The following is a 23,127-nucleotide window of genomic DNA, read 5'->3' as shown; positions in this document are numbered from 1 at the left end:
GTTCAGACATGGTAACTGTATCCCTCCCACGTTTGCCATCATGCACACATATTTCCACAATTTCCCTGTCTATGCATGTCAGGCTCATACACCAGCAGATGTATCCACACATCTTTACTCCAGCTGAATCAACAGTGTTCCCATATAGCCAGCAGGACATCTTCTGCTGTAACAGCCTATGGGGCAGAACAGGACAAGAACAACCTGCACCGTTGGGGTCCAGAGCCAGAACCCAAATCAATGTAATGCCCCAGTGCTCTTGGATTAGAGCAGTGATCACACAGTGAGTCTGCAGCAAGCACGCCGTCCTTTGCTCTATGGGTCACAGAGTCCAACTGAGGAGAAAGCCGTGTAATGTGAACCATTGTGGCTAGATGAGAAGTGTCTGGCACTAAAGTCCAGAGATACAATCTGAAATGCGATAAATGCACTATGGCTATGAGGCTAGCAAATCAGATGGCCGTAGCTTTAGCAAATTTTCCCATTTTGATTGTCATCTTTTTTTGATGCTCCAATATCAGTGGGTAAAAGAGAAAGCTGAAGAAACAAGAAGACTTCTTGTTTTGTATAGCATTTCACCCACACCCAAGGTTTTCTGAACTTTGTGTGAAGTTTTAAGCCCCACTGTTACAGTTTGGCCTTCAAACGTGTGCTTAATCCTTTATCTCAACTTTACTGTCTCTGTCATTACTGTTCCACAGCCAAATGTGTTTCTACACATGTCTAGTGAATAGTGCAAGGACATTTAAGGGTATTTACAATTCAATGGGATGGTACAACAGTGTGCAACATCTTTCCCACTTTGTATAAGACCTTGAAATGGGGAATGTCTGGAGTCAGCAACCAGCAGACAGGCAGCACCACAGGGAGTGATGATATCACCAGGTTGAGCTGAAAAGCACAGCGCCAGTGTTTCTGTGTGTCTGTGCATGCAAGACAATATGCTACCAACATTCTCACAGACTGAAGTATATCTGCAGGTAGAACATTTTCCTGCAGTAATAAATGCACAAACAGCAGTGTAAATGTTGGCTACAGAGGCAGACAGAAAAAAGACACAGTTCAATCTTCTTCTTCTTCTTCTTCTTCTTCTTTTTTGCGGCAGCACCACAGGAGTTTTGAGTGTGTTTGGCCTCCTTTGAGACCATGCACATAATCTGACCTATATGCGAAGTCCTGTCGGCCAGTGAGCGTTCGATCCCCCCTTCCTCTGGCTTGGATTTCAGAAGCGCGAGGCAGAGCGTGTGACTAGCTCATGTGTGTTTCGAGGAGGGAGGGGGGGACTCAACCCCCAATTTGAATCAGGGGTGCTGGTGTTGGTGTTGGGGAGGTTGGGGTGGCGGGTACAAAGACGAGAGTGGCAACTGTGCCTTCTCTGCAGCTGTGGGCCTACGTGAGCATCAGCAGGAACGCTCTCGCTCTTCGTCTCAACCCCCCTCCCTCACTCGTTCCCTCGCTCTCATCTCAGTCTCCCTTTTCCTTTGCAGCTCCTAATAGATTTTTGACGACCCCCCCTCCTCCTCCTCTCCCTCCCTCGTGCCCAAATCCTGCTTGTTCTCTCTTTTTGTTTTCTTCTATCATAACTCCCTCACTTCTCTCCCACGTCATGTTTCCAAATGGCGGGGACCTTGACAGTGAGAAATGTGTCGTGTTCGGCCCGGCCAACTGATATCTGAGACGACTGAAAGGGAGAGAAAGGAAGGCAAAGATCCTCTTTCACACATACACATGGGCAATCTGGCCTGAAATGACCTAGAAGGGAGTGTGTGTGTGTGTGTGTGTGTGTGTGTGTGTGTGTGTGTGTGTGTGTGTGTGTGTGTGTGTGTGTGTGTGTGTGTGTGTGTGTGTGTGTGTGTGTGTGTGTGTGTGTGTGTGTGTGTGTGTGTGTGTGTGTGTGTGTGCATGCGTGTGTGTGTGTGTCAGCAAGTTTACTCTTGTCATATGTGCGCACATGCAGAGGCACGCATGCCAATGCACACACTCATGCGACTACGCCGGTATCTTAAGATTGTGTACAAACACAGGGTTTTAAGGCCAAGGTCAGAGGTGATACTGTGCACAAGATTTAGCCGAATGAGACAAGAGAGGAGGGGAATGGAGAGAAGGAAGGAGTGAAGGTGAGGATGCAAAATTGATACAGTGAAGAGAAATAGGATAAAGTGTGTGAGTGTGTGAAAATGGGAGGTGATGTCAGAGGAGACTAAACCATAACAAAGAGATAAAGGACAGAGCCGAATGGGCTGACTGTCCTTCTGCTTCTCAGCAGGTGCTTGTATTGGCAGTGGATGGGACTGGAATGCCCATGTTGGCACGTCCACACAGCCTGAAGAGCAGCGCTGACCTCTACTGGCTCAATGCGGACATGAACATGTATTCGTGTTGGCTGGATTATTAAGTTTTCCTCCTCTCCGTCTATATTTTTCTGTACATTATGCAAACTAATCATAGAGTTTAGTTTTAAGTCATCTGCATAAAAAATCCTCATGTATCTTTGCCTGAAAAACACATGATCTCAAATGGCGTCATGTTAAACAGGCTGTTGGCAAGCTGCTGTAAGAATGTATCAAAGATTATTATCTCCAATATTCTACAATGAACCGGCAGCTAATTTAAACTGAACATAATCAAACAAAAACGTTTGCCTGATTGAAAAGCGAAATATACGATTTATTTTGTTAAAGACAAAAACACATAATTCACCAAGTCATTTCTTATGAAAAAGTTATAAAAAAAAATCTTCACATTCAAACTTTCATATCAATAATCCTGAGCAATGCGGCATCTGGATCCTAAAACAATTATCCTTTTAACAAAACACAAATTAAATGTAATCATCATTCAGAAGCATATCCTCCTCGATAAGAAACACATTTGCATGTATCTAAAATCATCACAACTGTTCTGGACCCTTTTACTTTCATATCAGTGACATATCCAGATGCAAAATGTATCTCCCTGAGCTTACAGTAGCTGCACTTTTAAGACAACTCAATTTGGACATTTCTATTGGCACATTATGTTTAAGTGAAGTTACAACATATACAAATCAAATACGTTGAGCACCTGAAGATGTAAGATCTTGTAAATTAGCCGTTTATCAAGAGCCACAGCTCAGCACTGCAGAAAAAGTGATGTAATTTATTGTTAAAAAACGGTAAAGTTAAATTAAGGGAAGCGATCAGAGGAAGACACCGGGAATGGCATTTTCGTCACCGCCGTAGGCAGGTCCATGAGGTTTTCCCCCTTTGTAGAATTGGCGAAGGTTGAGTTTGGCCGGCGCAGAGACATACCACATGACCACGCCTGTGGGGTTCAATGACACCACGAAGTCTGTGGAGTCTTTCAGCGTCAAGGTCTTCTCCGTGAAGACATCATAGATCTGACGGAAAAGGGGAAAAATTGAGTGTTCGTCCTACCGTGTTGTAGCTAGTTAGAAATAAAAGGGGTATTATTAAAGGGGGAGTCGGAGATTCGGGAGAAGTCTTGTTGTCAAAATCACTTTTACTCAAAATCAGAGAGGAATATCTCCTCATAATCCACTACCTGTCTGTACTGTGTGTGTGTGTGTGTGTGTGTGTGTGTGTGTGTGTGTGTGTGTGTGTGTGTGTGCTAAAAAATATCTGTGTTTATGCACAGCCTAGGATCTGAAAATGGGTTTGTTGCTAGCTACGGTGGTTTACAGAGCCTAGGCTGCAGAAGAATTTTTTTTTTTGCATACACACACAGTACGTACAGGCGGCGGATCATAATGGAGATATTCACTGATTTTGACAACGAGTGTTCTCCAGAATCGCTGACTCCACCTTTAATGATGTGTGTTCGGTGAATTGACACGAGAATGCAATGGGACGCGGGCAGTATCCTTTTAGACAAACGTGCAACTGACTTCAACTCCTGCATTTAGATTTCAATAAAGGAGACGAGAGACGAGCAGAGATGTCACATTACCTTGCCTGAGTCTAGGGGGCTTTCGGAGACATACCTTGTAGCTGCCGGTGGTGTAGTTGAGTTTGCTGAGGGACGTCTGGTAGCGGTAGGGCATGTCAGTGCGACGACTGAAGAATACCAAAGCACTGGCCTTGTTGGACAGGGGGCGCCAGAACACGTCAATGCCACTCTTCTCCTGTAAATAGGAGATTGAGAAAGAAAATGAGAAGACGTCTCAAGCACCGCCAAGAAAAGCTGCAAAATCCCATGGCTAGAGTGTGTCACCTTCACAATGCGTCTTCCCTGGATGCCCATGGGGTCCTGGTTGATGCTGATGGCCACTTTGTTCATCAGAATGCTGCGGGCCCCGCTGCTGATGGTGCGCAGATCGTTGGACATGAAAAGGGGAGCGGCCATAATGGACCACAAAGCCATCTGAGAGCGAGACTGGTCCATGCTGAGGCCGAAGTCGCCGACAACCAGCTGTGCACCACGAAACCGCACAAAAACCGAGAAGGACGACAAAGGACGGTACAGTGTTTACTGTTAAAGCTGTAGTACTATTTAACTAATGTATTAAAAGGTTCCTATTGATAACTGACGGTGGACTACAGCTGGAAATTGGCCATGTAGGCTAAAGCTGCTACTCTTACTGCAGTTATGCCTTTAACACAGTTATACAATTTTTTCTTAAAGGTTAACTTGAGGATATTGTCTTAGTTTGACCATATACTGAAGGATTATGTTCAGAATGAAAAATACTTGACAAGTTCCATTGAGGACTTTGAGGCCTTTTTATTTAACTAAACTTAACTGTTGGTTAAGTCCTAACCTCATATATAGACCATATGGTAAATAGAAAACAGTAAATGTGTGAATATAACGTCAGTTATTATGTCAGTTAGACAGACCATATCTGGGTCATTCCACCTTCCAGGTCCGGCTGCAGGAATCAGAACATCCTGGTTGCCAAAGAACCAGTCAACAATGTTGAGGACACTGTCCCACGAGTCCTGGATGTCACCATAGTTACGCCACAGGTTGCAGATCTCACCCAGCTGAGTGTAGTTGACCTGAATTTCACATTACAAAAAGTACAGAAATAAATACAAAATAAGTTTTCATCACCAACATGAGGTAAGTAAAATGGTCATGCCTTAAGCTTCAAGTGGATAATGAAAACGTCATCATACCTTAGGTGGAAGGCCACCCTGGTAGGCAGGCCAACTGCAGGAGTAGCCAATGGGACGACCCGTAGCATTTAAAGCCTTTGACATGAGAGGGTAACCTGTCCCACAGAAAGAAAACAAGGATCAAACATGATCAAGGCAGGCAATACTACATCAAATACAACCAAACATTAGTTACATCCCCTTTTCTTACCCTGCTCTTGCTCTGTGGCATTAGAGTAACATCCGTCAAATTTGAACATATCCACCTCCCAGTCAGCGAAGGTCTGAGCGTCTATCGTGATCTTGTCCAGCGTGGTGCCTGGGTAGCCCCCACAGGTGTGTGTGCCAAAGTCCCCGTAGATCCCCAGCTTCAGACCTCTGTCGTGCATGTAGCGTGACAGTTTATGGATGCCTCCCGGGAACCTGAGGAAGAGAGATGAAAGTGGGCAGTTACAATGTAATACCATAGTGCACATTTAGGTGACACAAATACAAATACAAAAATTGGAAAAAAATAAAAAATAAATTATATTAAAAATACATCAATGGATGCTTCTATAACATGCAAAAACGTACTAAGAACCGTGTGAATGATCATGCCTCGACTACAACTGTATGTACGTCCTCAAATAGCAATAAGAAAAAGCCTACATTTGTTCATTTGTGTGTGTGTGTGTGTGTGTGTGTGTGTGTGTGTGTGTGTGTGTGTGTGTGTGTGTGTGTGTGTGTGTGGATTATTTTCAATTACACCTTAAAGGGAAGTCATTCTTATGTTGATGCTGCATAATAATATATTATAGACCACACACACAGCAGAACTACTGACTAAGATTTTTTTGTTATATGATTGCATGACTGTCACATTGGAATCGTGTGTGTGTGTGTGGGTGTGTGTGCGTGCGTGCGTGCGTGCGTGTGTATGTGCGTGCGTGCGTGGTTGAGCTCAGTTTGGACTGGGCCTTTACCTTTTAGGGTCAGCCTGCAACCGTCCGTCTTTGTCTCTGTCCATGGAGGACCAGCAGTCGTCTATATTGACGTAGACGTAGCCAAGTTCCCTCCAGCCGTCTTCTGAGAGCCTGTCCGCCATGTCCATGAACAGATTCTCACTGGAAGACAAAAATGTCTCATTGAAAGGAATGGACTAAAGAGGCAACACATCGGATTAGTACAATATGTAAACCTGCAATAACAGATTTTTTTTTGCACACCCTTTGGGCAATCGAAAGAGCCACTTATTCACAAACTCAGACATCACAGAGTAACATTAGCATTCACATGGAGCCTGGAAAATGTCATTTCAGTTGTATTTCAAGTTGTAAGATTGCATGAAGCGCCCGGTTCAGAGCAGATTGATCCTATTGTTGCGGGTGTAATTTCCTCATTTGAAACAGTGACATGCATTTGGCTATGTATACTTTGCTTTGTTACACACCAATATGAGACATCTCTTATTTTTTAATAGCTCCTGCTTTTAAAGAGAAGCATTCACAGTCACGGTGTTGTGTAATATCCGCTTCATGTTGCCTTGCCTGATGCAGTTCTTGGGGTCGTGCTCGCAGTCAATGTCACAGCGAAATCGCTCCCATGCCAGCCAGCCCATGGGAGGCGTCCTCATCAATCCATTGTCAAGGGCCAACGTGGCCACAGAGAGCGAGGATGCAAACAGAAGCACGGCCAAATGCATATTCTGGAGAGGAGAAAAAAACCATCGATCAAAAAGGTGTCCTCCTGACCTGACTGTGTACAAGGTTGAATACTGTCAATATGTACATATGGGGGATAAATGACAGGCATCTCTCACACACATACACCTGCTGAGTCTCAGCTGACTGGGTGTGGCTTGGTGTTGCCTGTCAGCAACAACCTGCCAAGCAACCTTTACATCAACTGACTAAATCAGATCCAGATCCTTTTGTGCAGACTTAAGAACATACAGTCCTTCCACAATGATGGATATGATTCATGTGTTAAAAGGCCTATGTCTATTAATTATAACATGTTTTAATACCTGGAACTAAATTGAACCTTTTCTATTATAATAAGTATGCAACAATAGACAACAATACATAAATTGTAGGCCTATCTTTAAAAAATATATATTTGAAATTAAATTTCTAAATGTTTGTCTGCATACTTTTAAACCTACAAAGTTAGTAAACAGATGATCGTGGGCTACTCACTGGTGTGAAGCTCACTGACCGGCTCTCTCAGCTATTGGGAGGAAGGTGAAGGTGGACGCGTTGAATTCTCCTCAACTCCCTGGGTCAGAGACTCTTCTCTTCTGTCAGCTCAGGAATTAAATGAATCCCGTGATGAACACCTGTCCAACCAACTGTAAAGCATTAATAAACCAGTAATAAACTGCTCTGCTCCCACAGAAAGGAAGAGAAAGTCACGTGGTGTCGTAACAGTTCAGTCAGCTGACACCGGAGCAGGAAGTACCGGCCGGGCCGCGTACCATTATTATTTTTTACTTCACTCGCCTCAGTTCCTTTCTTCCAATGTGTCCTTTCCCTACTTTGCCACTGCAGATATTTTTCCGAAAACAACAACGGTAAGCTGCATGGCTTTATTATTGGTTGATGAGTCATTTGCCGATGCTTTATATAGATCAGTAAGCCATTAATGAGAACACTGTCAGGTTGCCAGGTTAGGAGAAGGCCTATATCCTCCTCCAGCATGACAATTTGCCAGTATTTGTGCCCCTCGGTGCAGGTATAAATGTAGAGAAGATAGAGAATGGTACTGACAACCATAATTGAAAAAAATAAGGAGATTAAAAGTTGTAACTAGTTTTCATTACTTTTAATAAACAATTTATAAAGAAGCCTGCGGTCATTAATGCTACAGGAAGGCTTTCCACAATCTCTCAACCCAAAGTCATCCTTATAAATAAAGTCAAATGTTACAGTTAACCATATAAGAGCCATTAATGGCAGCTGTAGTAAACCATTTAGAAATTGTGGCTTATCAGAACGAGGCATGCATCATCACATAGGCTAATTACTATCATCTGAATTCAAACCTAGTCAGCTAGTTGTATAAAATCCATATTGATTCAGTGTCGTGCAAATTATTTCAGCTTGTCTTGATTGATGAGTGTCTCCTACAACACATCAAAATAAAAACCAAGAGTTGCCTCTTGAAAAGGTTAACCGTCACACAAAAAAACATGAGTGGAAAACACTAAGAAGCTGAACTGAAACTGTATAGTAGACAGGTCACATCTTGATAAACTGGTGCAGGCCTAATGTCAAAATACCACTGCTGAAAGTATGCCAGATAATATTACTTTGAACCATTTGGCCTTTATTGCCAAGTTTCTTGTTAATGTATCTCCAGTGAAAACATGATTTTGTACATGGTACAAACAACATGATCTCACTGATGGAAGTCCTTTATCAGGGCTGCTTTATAAACATTTATAAAATACCTGAAGAATAAGAGTGATCCTTAACCAGTGCACTTAGTCTGATAGTCACTGTACTTTACAGCAAGATGGTCCTTTGTTTTAATCACTGAAACAGAACATTATGTATGTAGTTTAAATGTCTCTAGGGGGCTGACATAGCAATGGCTCGGACACCTTTAGGAATAGCCAAACTCAGCTTGTGATGAATTTTTTACCTGACTAACCGTGCCAGCATTCAATGTATTTACTTATAAGTGTGTATTATTAACACATACAGAATAAGTCAATACTGACAGGCTTGTTAACACCCATTATTTACTATCTATGGTTAACACCAGTCATCTGATGCACTCTGATGTTGGTTCTGCCCACTGTGGTTTGACAGTGACATCAGACAGGAAAAAGGTGGAGCCTGTGTGAGTTCAGTGCAGCGGGAAGCCACAGGCAGCCATGGCAGAGACAGGCCAGGGTAAGACAACTCCGGAGACACTACTACACATGGCCACAGAAAGAGCTAGACTTTCACTTCACATTTCCAACACATGTATCAGATAGCCATGCAGCTGTTTTCATGTGATAGACTCAGTTGACTCCTGAGCAGGATTTAAAAAGCTGCATCTGGGTCACAGAGCCTCTGTAGTGATACCTTCCAATAAAGCAGGGTACAGGCAGAGAGCACATACACCAGTGCCACTGCAAAGGATAATACTGTATCAGGTCAGGTGTATTAGGTAGAGAGACAGTCCGTTGAAATGTTTGTTGATCTTTCGTGGTGCAGACAGACTTCCTGGTTTTAAGTTTCAACAAGTGGTTCAACGGTCGTCTTAAAGTGACAGGAGCCCGGTTACAGCATGTTGGAAACAGAAAGTAAACAAGTGACACAACTGTAAAGTAGAAGCAAAAAGAAGCACATAAGAGCTCCATTACAACTTCATGTCCTGTAGTTCATATTAAAGTACAGTTGTATTATGTAAATACACTCAAATATACTTTTAAGTACCATTCCAAAAAAAAAAGAGAAGTAGCAGTTTATTGCGGCAGCTCATTTTATGCTCTTCATATACTGTTTGGTAGTTTGATTAAATGACCTATGATATATTTTTATCATTTGATTTGATCACGATTTAGTTGGAAAAAATCTTACTGTGCAAAGTTGCTTTTAACTATCTCTGTCATAGCAATTTACTGAAGAAAAAAGTACACTTTTCATTGCTAATACACATACATTACTTTAATAATATAATGATTATAATTATGTTTATTAAAAAGCACAAGTTGTGCTAAGAGGCACATGTTTACTAAGAGGCACAAGAAATAAAATAATGAATGTGACAACAGAGATCAAATAGTACGGACATTGAAAATAAAATAAAAATAATTAAATAATTAAGCCAAAAACTCTGCATCCTCAATTTCCCACAATGCAAATAGGTAAATTATTTCATTACACTCCCCCCTTCTGTTAAAAACTTTATTCTCCAAGTCAATCAATCCAAGGTATACTTTCCACCAGCGGTGAACATAATCAACTAACATCCTTGTGTTTTCACCCCTGCCAGGTCATTTTGGTTCTGTGAAGACCATCTTACAAAGTGCGGCGGCGGGTTTTGCTTTCGGAGAAGCTGCGCTGTTTGCAGTGGATCCCGCGCTGGCCCAAGATGGCGTACTGCTGAGCGCCGCCACTCTGGCTGCCCAACGAGCCGGTTCCACGGGTCTGGGTGTGGTGGCTGCTTGCCTTGTGTTCACATCTGTGCTCATTTCTTTGGGAAGCGGTTTCCTCCTTGCTGCCATAGCGATGAAGCTATGGACCAAAGCTGGCATGAGGATGCCGTGGGTAGTAGAGGCCACGACGGGAGCCTCTGTTGTGGTGGGTGCTGCCACTACTGGAGTGCTAGCGGGCATCCTACCACCGTGGATCAACATGGCGGCCCAAAGCGTTCTGGTCCTTATAGTCTACTCCTACTCCAATATTAACGACATGACCACAGCACTGTTAATCATCTTCACCACTCTCTACCTCAGTGTCATATACGGACGAATGGGCTTAATGGTTGGACTCTTCGTGGCAGGGTTGACCATCTCTGTGCTCTGTGCCCTTCGAAAGGCTCTGACGGAGAGGATGACTCAAAGGCCGCCGTCGGAAAGAGGCTGCAGGCTCTTGGAGAGGATTTTCTTCTACTCTGTGTTCGTGGGGATCCTTGGGTTTTGGGTAGGTTTAGGGGCCGGTGAGGCGGGAGAAGGTTCCAGAGCAGAGGTGGTTGTGATGCTGGAGTCAGTCCTGTGGGTGGCGTATCTGTCTGCAGGGCTGCTGGGAGCTGGTCTGGGAACAGTGGTGTCGGTGGGGCTGGGTCCAGAGGCGGCCGGAAAGGTTGCCGCGGCATCAGCTGTAATATCATTAGTCGCCCTGAGAGCAATTGTGCACCTGAGTCCTTCCCTAGGGGCCAGGGGCAGCATGGGGGGGACGTTGGGAGTAGCTACGGCTGCAGGTGTGTCACTGGGAGCTGCTAGCGTGGCAGCTAAACAGGCACTCAGCGGGTCTAGAAATTCCGCTTTGGCAGTTCTGGGTTCAGTTGCTGGTGGGTGCTTTCTGGCAATGCGAGGTGCAACTCTACCGACATCCGAACTTATTACAATCGCCCTCGTCGCAATGGGGGCATTTGTTTTGGGTGCACCAAAGAGCCCGTTCCACACTCAGGTGAATCTACAAAGGGGCCTCCTCACGGGGCCAGAGCTAATTAAAGGGATCGGCATGGAGACGGTCACCGCAGCAGCAGCCCCTATTGGAGCAGGGGCACTTGGGGCGGCAGCGCTGGCTACAGCAGCTCTGGGGAGACTGGGGACTGTAGGAGTGCTGGTGGCTATAGTGTTGGCTTTAGGAAGCACTCTTAGTGGCATGATAGGAAAATCAGCAGAACCGACAACAAGTGCACACACAGACTGATTGAGTTTACACCATGGTTTACACCTGCTAGTCCTGCTAGTCACCAAAGTCAGGGCTGAACACTAAGGAACAGAGTATGTGAGATGAGGCAGACATCTTCGTATTACTGTAAATCTACAGAGAAGACAGAAAAGTATTTTTAATTAATTCCTTTTAAAAGTGAGCCTTATTTGAGACTATTATGTGATGCCATATTTCAAATCTAATCTTTTATCTTTTACTTAAAAAGAACATTTGCTTTGTGTTTCTATGTCTAAAGATGTATTAGTGTGGCTACAAGTGTTGAATAAAATGGGATGATAAATGTTAACCAAGCCCGCGTTTGTGTACTTATTCACTCACTGAAATACTGATTTCTGTAAAACGTTACAGCATCAAATAAATGGCCAGTTGTTTGACATTTTGTAGCAGCTTTTAATGATCCCTGTACCTAACCACTTCACACCATCATTGCCACATTTCCCAAGACATGATTGCAAGCTGGCGGTTACTTGGGTTTCATCTTAGCAACAGTGACAGAGGATTTGCTGGGGTGGGAGGGAGTGGGAGGAGAACAGATCAACATCAGAAGACTGCAGAGCATCTCTAAACAGATTCAGTTGTGCAGATTTTACCATGATCAAGAGAAATATGGATTTATACCTGAAAATCTGATATCCCATCTATAGGATACTCATATTACCCTCTTTGAAGAGATAGGGGGAAATCCACCTGGTTTGGTATGCCATGGCAGCGGACAGGACTTCAGCAACAAGAAAGAAGAGGTTGCAGGAAGTCTTTCCACTGAAACAGCCAGGGGACATAGCAGTGGCTCACACACCTGTGGGAAGCTGAGAATCTGGTACACTTTTAAGGAATGGCACCATGATGTAAATAAAACGTGGTAATCTTTCCAAAAGGTGAGTGATGTTTTAACTTTGGGTGCAGCCAATGGTTAAATGAATAATGAATACAGCTTTAAAAGTGTTACTTTACTCAGAGATGGGACTATGTTCTGCACTGAAATGTTTCCAAATCAAAACTTTTGTCTGACAATGGTCTCCAAAATGAGCACAACAATGTGACGCATCAGGACATTTCTATGGAGTATGGCATTCTGTGCTCTTCAGGAATACTGTATTATTTCATGAACCTTTATTAAAGATGTCAGTGAATCGGGTCCATACAGCAGACCCAGAGTGCTCGGTGGAGTATTCAGTGCCTGCTCCCAGTGATTCCAGCAACGGCGCGCGTGAAGTCACCGTGCTCCGACCGGGATGCTGCCGCTGCCTGCCGCGCGCACTGCGCCTCTCTTTTGCGCCAGAATCACTGGAGAGGCTTTACCAGAACTATTTCCGCCGGCAGAGGCAGGAGAACCTGCTCGTGCTGGCGATGTTCGCTGCACTTTTCAACGGCTTCGTCATCGTCATGTGCGCGGTGGTGTACACCGAGGACAAGCTGGCGATGGTGGTGGTCGCGGCAGTGGGGCTGGCCGCGGACGTTGCGCTCTACGCGCTGTGCTGGCGGCACAAGCTCCCCGCGTCCCCGGTCTCACGTGGAGCAGTGCCCTACATACTTTGGCTGATGGTCACCGTCCACGTTTTATGTTACATGGGTCTGAACTACCAGCGTTTCCCCCAAGCCAGTGACTCCGTGGGCTGGCAGGCCTTTTTCAGTTTCTCTTGCTTTCTGACGCTCCCACTGGACCTGCAGCCGCTGCTTCTGCTGGCGGGCCTCTCCTGTGGGACACACACGCTCGTGCTGGGGGTGACCGTCGTTCAAAGGTTTGAAGAAGACAGTCGGCAGGGGCCCATGCTGGTGAGACAGGTAAATAGATGGACCGCAGTTAAAGTGATAAACAAGCTGAAGACGCTGGGAAACACTGTTTGAGGGAATAATAGCCCTCTCAGTTGTGTGTGAAATACAGGTGGATATGTGTTTCCCTTGAAGAAAAATTAATTTGGGGTACATCATGCACAAAGTGTTTCATGCATGTACCCTAACTTTCTTACGTACACAATTTTGTAACTCTTCCCCTTTTTGTAAAAAAAAGTGAACTAAGCTTTAGTGCCACAAAATGTAAGATGCTCTCATCGTATCACTGTGGCCACTTTTAAATTAAATTGTCAATAATGACTTACCATTATCACCATAACTATTCAAAATCAATTGCTTTAGTTTTGCGGCACGAAAGTACATTCATGCAAGACAATTTACTGTATTTTGCATCCAATGTTGCACATATTGCTGGTGCCACAAAATGCAACCCGTGACCTAGGAAGCCCCCTTCTGATCTTAGCATTTTTTCAAGAGTTGAGTCTTTTTCCACGTGGCTCCACATGTTTATTGGCCCTGTGAATGAATTGGTGTCCAAAGTGACACATGTACACACACACACACACACACACACACACACACACACACACACACATCCTCTCTCCCCCTCACTCCTCAGCTCCTATCCAGCGTGATGCTCTACCTGTGCTCGGCCACGGTGGGTGTGATGTCATACTACATGGCGGACAGGAAGTACAGGACAGCTTTTTTGGAGGCTCGTCAGTCACTAGAGGTCAAACTCACACTGGAGGAGCAGAGCACCCAGCAGGTTAGTGGGGCAGACACACACACACACACACACACACACTCACAATCACATGTATACTTTGCTTAATGAGATAATACATTTTCTTATTTGGGACAAACATCCACCTGCACATACACACAAACACACCTGTGAGGCTGAGCACTCTGTGCTGCCTAATTATAGCGTGTTTTCCTCAGCTCATGGCTAATAGGTTGATTAGAGAGACACTTGTTTTCACCAGCAAAGTCTCTGGTGAGCTAATACTCTGTGACAACCAACATAACCTCCTCCAAAATCTGTGGGAGGATGTGATTTGATTTGTTTTAAAAAGCATCACCAAAAAAGAATTTTTCACCCTTTATATTGTATTTGTTTCATTCTACCAATTATAGGTTACTTAGGTGACTTACAGGTCAGTTCTTGACTCTGGTTCATGCTATCATTTGGGTTTCCAAAATCTTAGTCCCATAAGGTGATACATATAAAGAGGATAATACGTAAATGTTTATTCAGACTTTCAGTGCAATCAAACTGTGAATAAACTGGCAATGATAGCGTATTCCCAGCCATTTCAGGCTAGTGTGTGTTTCTGCTTGTGCAAGTGTGTCAATATCTCACAGCTGACGCAAATCCATTACTTCAATGTATTGAAGTCAAAGGTAATGTGACGTATGTTTTCCTCAACCTTGGTTCATAATTCACTTAATTCTTCTTTTCCACTCTCACCTCCTTTCCATCATTCTGATTGTGACCAAGAATGTGAAAAGAAGTGAGCAGGCCCCTGAGAATTGTTACTAGGGGGATGGAAAGGAAGGCAACAAGGGGTGACATGCGTTTAAAGATGGAGAAACAGAATATAGAAAGAATTCCCAAAGTACTTTTTTTCACTGGGGTTTATTTGTTTTGATAGAAGACAGGTAAAACCAGCCAACCAGAACACATCTGAACAGTTGATGTCTTGTGGGATACTACCTCAGTCATGCTTCACACACACACACACACACCTTCAAATAGAGGCCATTTGTTCTCTATTCTCAATAGTGACGTGCCAAACTCACTTTTTTTTTCAAATGTGTCTCCACATAGGAGGAGCTGCTGCTGTCCATTCTGCCCAAACACATTGCCGATGAGATGCTGGAGGGCATGAAGAACCAGGCCGATCAGAATGAGGTTCAGCATCAGCAATTCAACACCATGTACATGTACCGCCATGAGAACGTCAGGTCGGGATCTTACAGAGCTTTTTGAGAGGAATATTTCCAACTGAGGAGTTGTGATGTTGATTTGGAATTATTTATTTATTTATTTGTTTATTTATGTATTTGTTTGTTTGTTTGTTTTTTATACCGCTTGTTAAATATTGCAATTTATTGACTTCTGTTTCAGTATCCTGTTTGCTGACATAGTAGGCTTCACCCAGCTGTCCTCAACCTGTAGTGCCCAGGAGCTCGTCAAGCTGCTAAATGAGCTGTTTGCCCGATTCGATAAACTGGCAGATGTGAGTGTGATGCTGCTGGTAGGAGTACGACCATTGTTTTATTCAGCTGATAGTTTTCCATTGTCTAATGCACTTTGATTAAAGCATATGCATAACTTCTCTCGCTCTGGCCCTCATCTTGCAGCAAAACCACCAATTGAGGATTAAGATCCTCGGAGACTGTTATTATTGCATCTGCGGTCTCCCCGACTTCAGGGAGGACCACGCTGCCTGTTCCATAAAGATGGGCCTGGCGATGGTGGATGCTATCTCGTAAGATTTCATTATTTTTTACTTCTACGATGAAGAGAAATATATGACAATAATATGACTCACACACCCAAAGGAGAGCCCAGATTATAATATTCCTCTGCGAGACATACAATTGCAGAATGGTGAAATGGTGGTAGGCAATGCTTTTAAGGGGGTAGAGCTCAAAAGAAGCTTTAATATGGTACAAGGTGTAAGGTTGCAGTCACTTTTGACCTTTGACCTCCAAAATCTAATCAGTCATCCTCACGTGTAAGTCTGTGCTAAATTTGACAAAATCCCTCAAGGCATTTGTAAAATATTGTGCTCACAATTTTTGAGGTCACAGTGACTTTGGACCTCCAAAATCGAATCAGTTCATCCTCGAGTCCAAGTGTGAGTTTTAGCCAAATTTGATGAAAATCCCTCAGAGTGTTTATGAGATGCTGAGGTCACAGTGACCTTGACCGTTGACCTATTTCTAATGAGTTCACGCTTGAGTCAGAGTTTGTATGCAGATTAATGCAAACTAAATTTGAAGAAAATCCCTAAAAGCGTTGCCCTGATGGACGAAAGGACAACATAAATAACTCTGGTCTTCGGCTAAAGCTTGCGCGAAGGCATAACACATATATACATACAGTATAGCTTGAGTTTAAGACAACTGGGAATCACAATAAAGTAAGATAAGTTTAGCCAAGAAAAAGTATGAATTGAAGGAAGATATCAAAACGTTAGAGTAGGACGGTGGGAACTTAATCTTCAAATTGTATACTGTGAATATTAGGTTAGCAAGGGAGAAGAAAATAAAACAAGACAGATTCTCTTCTGTTCCCCTCTTGTCTCTCCAGGTACGTGCGAGAGAAGACTAAAACTGAAGTGGACATGCGAGTGGGCGTTCACACAGGCACCGTGCTGGGAGGAGTGCTCGGGCAGAAGAGGTGGCAGTTTGACGTCTGGTCCACAGATGTCACCGTAGCAAACAAGATGGAATCTGGAGGGATTCCAGGGTAACAGAACTACACTTACTCTGTCATGCTCAGCCATCAAATTCTTTAATGTGTTTTAATAGCAAGTGTTTTTTTTTATTGTTGTGTCATCCAGGAGAGTGCATATTTCCCAGACCACCATGGACAGCCTTCATGGAGAATTTGAAGTGGAACCGGGCGAAGGCGGAGAGAGGTGCGAGTACCTTCTGGAGAAAGGCATCGACACTTACTTGGTTCTAGTTCCTAAACAGGTGGAAAATCGGCTCAATGGAAATGTGAGTGCTTCAAACTGTTCACGCGCCACATTGATTAAAAAGCTAAATTGTTATCATCTTTAACATTTATCATCCACACATCAATGCATTTTATGGCATTTAATCGCATTAAGGTATGTTTTTTCCTGCTTGTCCACCCATCAGAAACCAGGCACATTGTCCAACAGAAATTCAAACCAGTTGATCAACACCACAGCCACCAATTGGAACGCGGCCTCACCTCAGTCCACACCCACCGAGTCTAAAAAGGAGGTGAATTGTTGTAACAATGTCTTCATGTCAGTTCACATGGGTTAAGAGTGTGCATTAGAGAGAGACACACACACATTATCCTCCGTAACCTTTAAGTGCACAAACATGCTTCAACAAATCTCATAAGTGCACTAGATAATTGTACCTCTCTGGTCTGATCTCTCTTGTCTTGCTGACGACCTCAGAGGAATAAGATGATTGAGGAACAAGTGATCAACAGACGACTGCAACAGGAACTGCTGGAGCGGGAAACTAAGCAAATGTAAGGCAATTAGTACAAGGACATGAACGTTTTGCAAATCAGACTGTTAAAATAGCTGAGATGAATAAATAATAAGTACATGAATAATAAGATGAATAAGTACACTGTACTGTATAGATGGCAAATTAATATGTCGTGAATCAGCCACCTTAAAGTCTTTGTTTTGCTCCTGTCTTGTGATTGTCCCAACCCTCTAGCCCTTACTAAAGTAGTTTCCCCTCTTACCATGTGTGCTCTCTCACAGAATGAATGATCATCAAATCAACCCGGCGTCATTGCGTTTTGTGGATGGGAAGTTGGAGAAGCACTACTCCTCGGAGAAGGAGAAACGGAGCGGAGCGGCTTTCTGCTGCTGCATCGTGGTGCTCTTCTTCATCACAGCAATGGAAGTGTTCATAGACCCACTGTGAGTTCACATTACTCCGGTTTACTACATCTCCCACAATGCATTTAATACACACTTGATGTTAAAACTAAATACGTACAGACATGGACATCTGTGAATTCATACAGTATATGAATGAATGGTGCCTAGAAAATTAAAATATCTGACCAAGAATGTTACCAACTGGTGTGTGTTGATACTCTAGGTTGGCTGTGAACTATGTGACTCTGGCAGTAGGAGAGGTATTGTTGCTTATCCTTGCAGTGTGCTCCCTGTCTGCCATCTTCCCCAGGGTGAGAAAACAACATTTGTATCCGTAGTTGGGGTGATGGTAAATAGAACTCATTGTTTTTTTTGTACTGCTTAACCATGTATGATGCTGGTGTACATGGTTAATAAGAAAGAGTACTCCAACACTTAGGGATTGATGGCTGTTTGTCACAGATGTTCTCCAAGAGGTTGGTGTCTTTTTCGATGTGGATTGACCGCACACGGTGGGCAAGAAACACATGGGCCATGGCGGCCGTATTCGTTCTTACCATGGCTGTGATCGCTGACATGGTACGACTTCACCACACTCTGACACCACATTGTGTGTATGTGGAAAAGCAAAATAAGTTGTCATATAGCAGCTCCTCTAATTTATATAATAGCTGGATGGAAATGAATGTTTTTGGCTAATGCAGTGAATTTAATACCTTAAACTCCTTAAATTAATCAAATGTTGCCGTTGCTGAGCATATTGCCATATCACCCAACCCGTGTGTGTGTGTGTGTGTGTGTGTGTGTGTGTGTGTGTGTGTGTGTGTGTGTGTGTGTGTGTGTGTGTGTGTGTGTGTGTGTGTGTGTGTGTGTGTGTGAGTATGTGTCTTTCCACTTGTGTGCTTCCACTTTGTCCTGATCAAACTATCACTGTCGTTTATGTGTCTGACTACATGTTCCCAGCGGGGTCCATTAGTCTTCTGTCTCGCTGCCTGCCGTCTCATGTGTCTCAGCCCCTCAGGAGCAGCCTGTTAACACACTGTTGCCTTCTGACTTCTGACAGGAATAGAGGACGCTAAAGTGAACATTCATTTTTTTTCTGTTTTAGCTGTTGTGTGGGGGTGACAGTTGTCCACGGAGAAAAAATGTTTGCCACATGTTTTGCTATTACTATTGTTGCTAGTCCACAGCTTGTGTCTCAACATATACATGATATCCAATATGCCTGCAGATCAAATTAGACACTTATTTTGACTCTGTCAGGTTCCGGTTTGAACAGAGAAATAAATCAATTAATTTGTTGAATTAAGATGCAATCACATCTAACTATGAATACTGGGAGACAAAATATGACGCTTACTAAAAAATGACATATGCAACCCATCTCTGACGTTGCAGCTGAGCTGTGTCCCACCGTTCCTCCGAGTCTTCAACAGCACCTCCGGCCCCGTGTTGGAGTCATTGGGTGACCGATCCTGCTCAGAGAATCCCAAGCACTACAGCTTCATGGCTGTGATGTCACTGATTGCCACCGCCATGTTGGTACAGGTCAGCCACCTGATTAAACTGGGACTCATGCTGCTGGTTGTCACAGCAACTGGAGCCGTTAACATCTACAGCTGGCGGGACATTTATGACCTGTATGACTACGTTCACTTTGCTTCATACAGGTGACTGATGGGTAGGATAGGTCAAGGAACTGTGTGTCTTTATGTAATTGTATTGAAAACACGTAAATACAGTGTGATTGACTAATAGAGATGGATTCGGCTATCTTTATTTATTCTTTAGTTATATTTTCACTTATTCTGCCTCGTATCTTTCTGTTTCAAGATCATCCATAGTGCCTTCCAAGTACCTCATGACCATGATGATCATTGTCATGATGATTGGCTTCTACTTCTTTGCCCGCCATGTGAGTATCACACACACTGTATCAAACTTTTTCTGACCCACAGCCTTTGTTTTTTTCTTGTTACTTTTTCCTCTTCTTCTACAAAATAATGAATACCCATTTAATCTTAAAATGACTTGACTTCCATTCCTTTGGTGTTGCGTGTAGCTGGAGCGTCAGTCCAGGAAGCTGTTTCTGTGGAAGATTGGCGTGCACGACCAGAAGGAGAGAGTGTTTGAGATGAGGCGCTGGAACGAAGCGCTGGTCACCAACATGCTGCCAGAGCATGTGGCCAAACACTTCCTCGGCACTAAGAAGAGAGATGAGGTACATGTGAGCGTGTGTCAGGTGTCAGTATCATTACATACATGGGTGTTTAGGGGGTGGAATATAGAGAAAAAATAAATGTGTGAGGAATGTCAAACAACATGATGCTTTTTAAAAGCCACAACAGTCTTCATCAAGGGGAATAGGAAATGACCAAAGCAACTTAATAAAGCTTTGCTAGCTTCATTGCATATCAGTGCCATCTTGTGGTTTATTCCATAATTACATATTACTGATCTCTGATGTATTCTAATAAGACAACATACTTTATTAATATTATACGTTATCAAGTTAGGGGTTCAGCACATTGCTCAAGGGCACCTCACTCCTGGATGTGAACTGACAACTAGTCCAGAACCATGACTTGTCCAGTCCAGGCTAGACACTTCAGTCCCCCTCCCCCCCCCCCCCACACACACAGACTGGTCTGACCTACTGCCAAAACAATCAGTCAATCAATAATCAGTCATCAGGAGCTTTTATTTTTTATAAATAACTATTCATCAAGAAAAAGGATTGCAATAAAAAGAATAACATCACATCATTTGTCATCTGTAGGAGCTGTACAGCCAGTCTTACGGTGAAATAGGTGTGATGTTCGCGTCCATCCCCAACTTTTCAGATTTCTACACTGAGGAGAGCATCAACAACGGAGGCCTTGAGTGTCTCCGGATTCTCAATGAGATCATCTCTGACTTTGACAGTGTGAGTCCTGGTGGAGTTTGCTCAGCTGGTTGCACATGTTGAGAACTAAATGGTACAACTATCATCAACCTGCAAGGGGATATAAGGAAAGCCCTCAACTCGCATTGCCTTACTACTGTATGTTTACTTTTCTCCACAAGTTACTAGACAGGGAAGAGTTCCGCTGCATCACTAAGATCAAGACAATAGGAAGCACCTACATGGCCGCCTCAGGACTCACACCAGAGAGCAACACAAACGGATACAGCAGCCTCAGGGTGCAATACTTTTACAAGTTTATCTTACAAATACACCCAGTTAGAAGTATTACAACCCGTTGTACCATTTTATTATCGGTGCTGCATATATTGGCAATAGTAACTGTGAGAGTTGTACTGTCGTTCCACAGCCAGAGGACCAGTCACTGATTGAGCGCTGGCAACACCTCTCCGAGCTTGCAGACTTTGCCTTGGCTATGAAGGTCACCCTCAATAACCTCAACAAACAGTCCTTTAACAACTTCATGCTGCGAATTGGTTAGTGTGTGTGGCTGTGTTTGTGTGTGGCAGCCTGCCGGTGTGCACATTTGAAAGTGTATACAGTATGTTCATGTTCCATGTTGATTCGTTTAAGGTCTGAATAAGGGGGGAGTGTTGGCTGGAGTGATTGGAGCTCGTAAACCTCACTATGATATCTGGGGCAACACAGTCAATGTAGCCAGCAGAATGGAGTCCACCGGAGTGATGGGAAACATCCAGGTAGCGCTCACACTCACACACACACACACACACACACACACACACACACACACACACACACACACACACACACACACACACACAAATTTGGACTCACACACACAACAGATTTGTATTGTCCAGCCCATCCTGCTCTACTGTTCCACCTGCTTCTTTAACATGCTCACTGTCAAAAACCGGGTCAAACTCACACGTGTCACAAACATTGCTGCCAAATTAATCGGTCTCCCCACACCCACACTGTCAGAGCTCAATGTCAAGGCCATCTCACGCATCGCACTTACAATAGCACAGGACAACACTCACCCACTCAACTGCCACTTCACTGTCATGCCCTCCGGACGCAGGTACAGGTCCCTGTTGTGCCGGAGGGCTCGCTATGGCAAAAGCCTGGTGCCTGCAGCCATAGCAGCCCTCAACAAAAGGCCAAGATAAATCACCCCAGTCCCACCCTGTTTATATATCCTGTATGTATGTTTACTTTGTGTCTGTCTATTGTCTGTCGGCGTGCAGCCCATAAATGTACATGTGATGTGGAAAAGAATTTCCCCTTGGGGACAATAAAGTCTAAAGTCTAAAGTCTAAAGTCTAAAGTCTAAAGTCTAAAGATTTTAACATATTGTGTTTGCTCAACTTTTTTAACTTCCAGTTTCAGATATGGTCTATCTTTTTCAAATGCCTGCTCCTCCGCCCTCAGGTGGTGGAGGACTGCTATGACATCCTGAAGGAGTATGGCTTCCGCTTTATCCGAAGAGGGCCCATTTTTGTCAAAGGGAAAGGGGAGCTGCTAACCTTCTTCATGAAAGGAAAAGATAAACCCAGCAGCGGTGGCGGCCCAGTGACCACAGCCCTTCCACACCAAGTTGGATGCCTTTCTTGACTCTTTCCACCCAGTGAATTAACACAAGGATACGCCTGCCAATGTGTCTCATATACCCAAGTTATTTAGATCTTTTTCATATCTTGTAGCAATGTAAAGCATATGGAAGTAGATCGACAACAAATAAATAGTACTAAGGTGAACATTGCAACATTTCAGCCACAAAGGACTTTAAGAACAAAAACTGCTTCTGTATAGTTTTGTATAATTCAGTAACACAATTCACCTCAGAGAATTGATATGTTACAGATGTTATCACTTAGCACCTGATCAAAATTATAATCTTGGAGCGGACATTCATTCCTTTCACTAGTTGTTTTACCTTTAACTCAGGTTTTGTAAAATAATGTAGCTTAATCACACTATGTTTATACTGTGTTAATAAAACATGTTTGCACTATGTTTTGAGATTGTTGAGATGCAACAAGATCAGTGCTTGAATTGGATTCTACACACATCATCTGCACATGCAGAAATGAGCCTCCAATTTCACACCTCAGTAAAATGTCTGCTGTGAAAAAAGGTTGAATTAGGTCATTGAATTAAGTCATAGATTTCAGTTGAATAAATTCAATAATGATGACGATGCTCATTATTAAGTTGTTTTTTAAAGTGATTGGAATGTAGCCTATCTGTATTTATATAGGCCTATGTATGTCACCTTACACTCCATGATAGGCCTATATTTAAATACATAG

At 43.5% G+C, this 23,127-nt stretch overlaps 3 protein-coding genes across 4 annotated transcripts; 2 read left to right on the top strand and 1 right to left on the bottom strand.

Moving 5' to 3' along the window:
- Nucleotides 1-2,702: 2,702 nt before the first annotated feature.
- Nucleotides 2,703-7,465, bottom strand: LOC307265806 (alpha-N-acetylgalactosaminidase-like). 2 transcript variants are annotated; one of them, XM_080047613.1, is made up of 9 exons: nt 7,280-7,465; nt 6,629-6,786; nt 6,065-6,205; nt 5,311-5,522; nt 5,121-5,215; nt 4,839-5,000; nt 4,213-4,410; nt 3,983-4,123; nt 2,703-3,379 (listed from the first exon to the last, which is right to left on the bottom strand). In XM_080047613.1, exons 2-9 carry the CDS (start codon nt 6,781-6,783, stop codon nt 3,179-3,181), a joined length of 1,305 nt encoding a protein of 434 aa, XP_079903739.1. In that variant the 5' UTR covers nt 6,784-6,786; nt 7,280-7,465; the 3' UTR covers nt 2,703-3,178. The 2 variants fall into 2 exon arrangements, with proteins under 2 accessions (XP_079903739.1, XP_079903740.1); XM_080047614.1 differs by having other exon boundaries at nt 7,299-7,465.
- Nucleotides 7,466-8,947: 1,482 nt separating this feature from the next.
- Nucleotides 8,948-11,739, top strand: LOC307266193 (uncharacterized protein). The gene is made up of 2 exons (XM_080048157.1): nt 8,948-8,980; nt 10,071-11,739. The coding sequence occupies exons 1-2, from the start codon at nt 8,962-8,964 to the stop codon at nt 11,450-11,452; spliced, it is 1,401 nt and encodes a 466-aa protein (XP_079904283.1). The 5' UTR covers nt 8,948-8,961; the 3' UTR covers nt 11,453-11,739.
- Nucleotides 11,740-12,595: 856 nt separating this feature from the next.
- Nucleotides 12,596-22,429, top strand: LOC307265634 (adenylate cyclase type 3-like; the record flags this gene model as incomplete). The annotated part of the gene is made up of 20 exons (XM_080047410.1): nt 12,596-13,258; nt 13,887-14,036; nt 15,102-15,238; nt 15,402-15,513; nt 15,638-15,765; nt 16,593-16,751; nt 16,846-17,005; nt 17,150-17,257; nt 17,443-17,519; nt 17,764-17,925; nt 18,110-18,197; nt 18,349-18,465; nt 19,285-19,556; nt 19,720-19,801; nt 19,949-20,107; nt 20,666-20,812; nt 20,953-21,069; nt 21,201-21,327; nt 21,425-21,549; nt 22,247-22,429. 20 exons carry the CDS (start codon nt 12,596-12,598, stop codon nt 22,427-22,429), a joined length of 3,273 nt encoding a protein of 1,090 aa, XP_079903536.1.
- Between the last annotated feature and the right edge of the window lie 698 nt (nt 22,430-23,127).

Source organism: Ammodytes marinus, assembly GCF_949987685.1.
Source record: "Ammodytes marinus genome assembly, chromosome: 19".
In the NCBI taxonomy this organism is placed as follows: Eukaryota; Metazoa; Chordata; class Actinopteri; order Uranoscopiformes; family Ammodytidae; genus Ammodytes; species Ammodytes marinus.
Note: the sequence above shows the minus strand (reverse complement) of the source record. Positions and strands in the feature narration are given on the sequence as shown.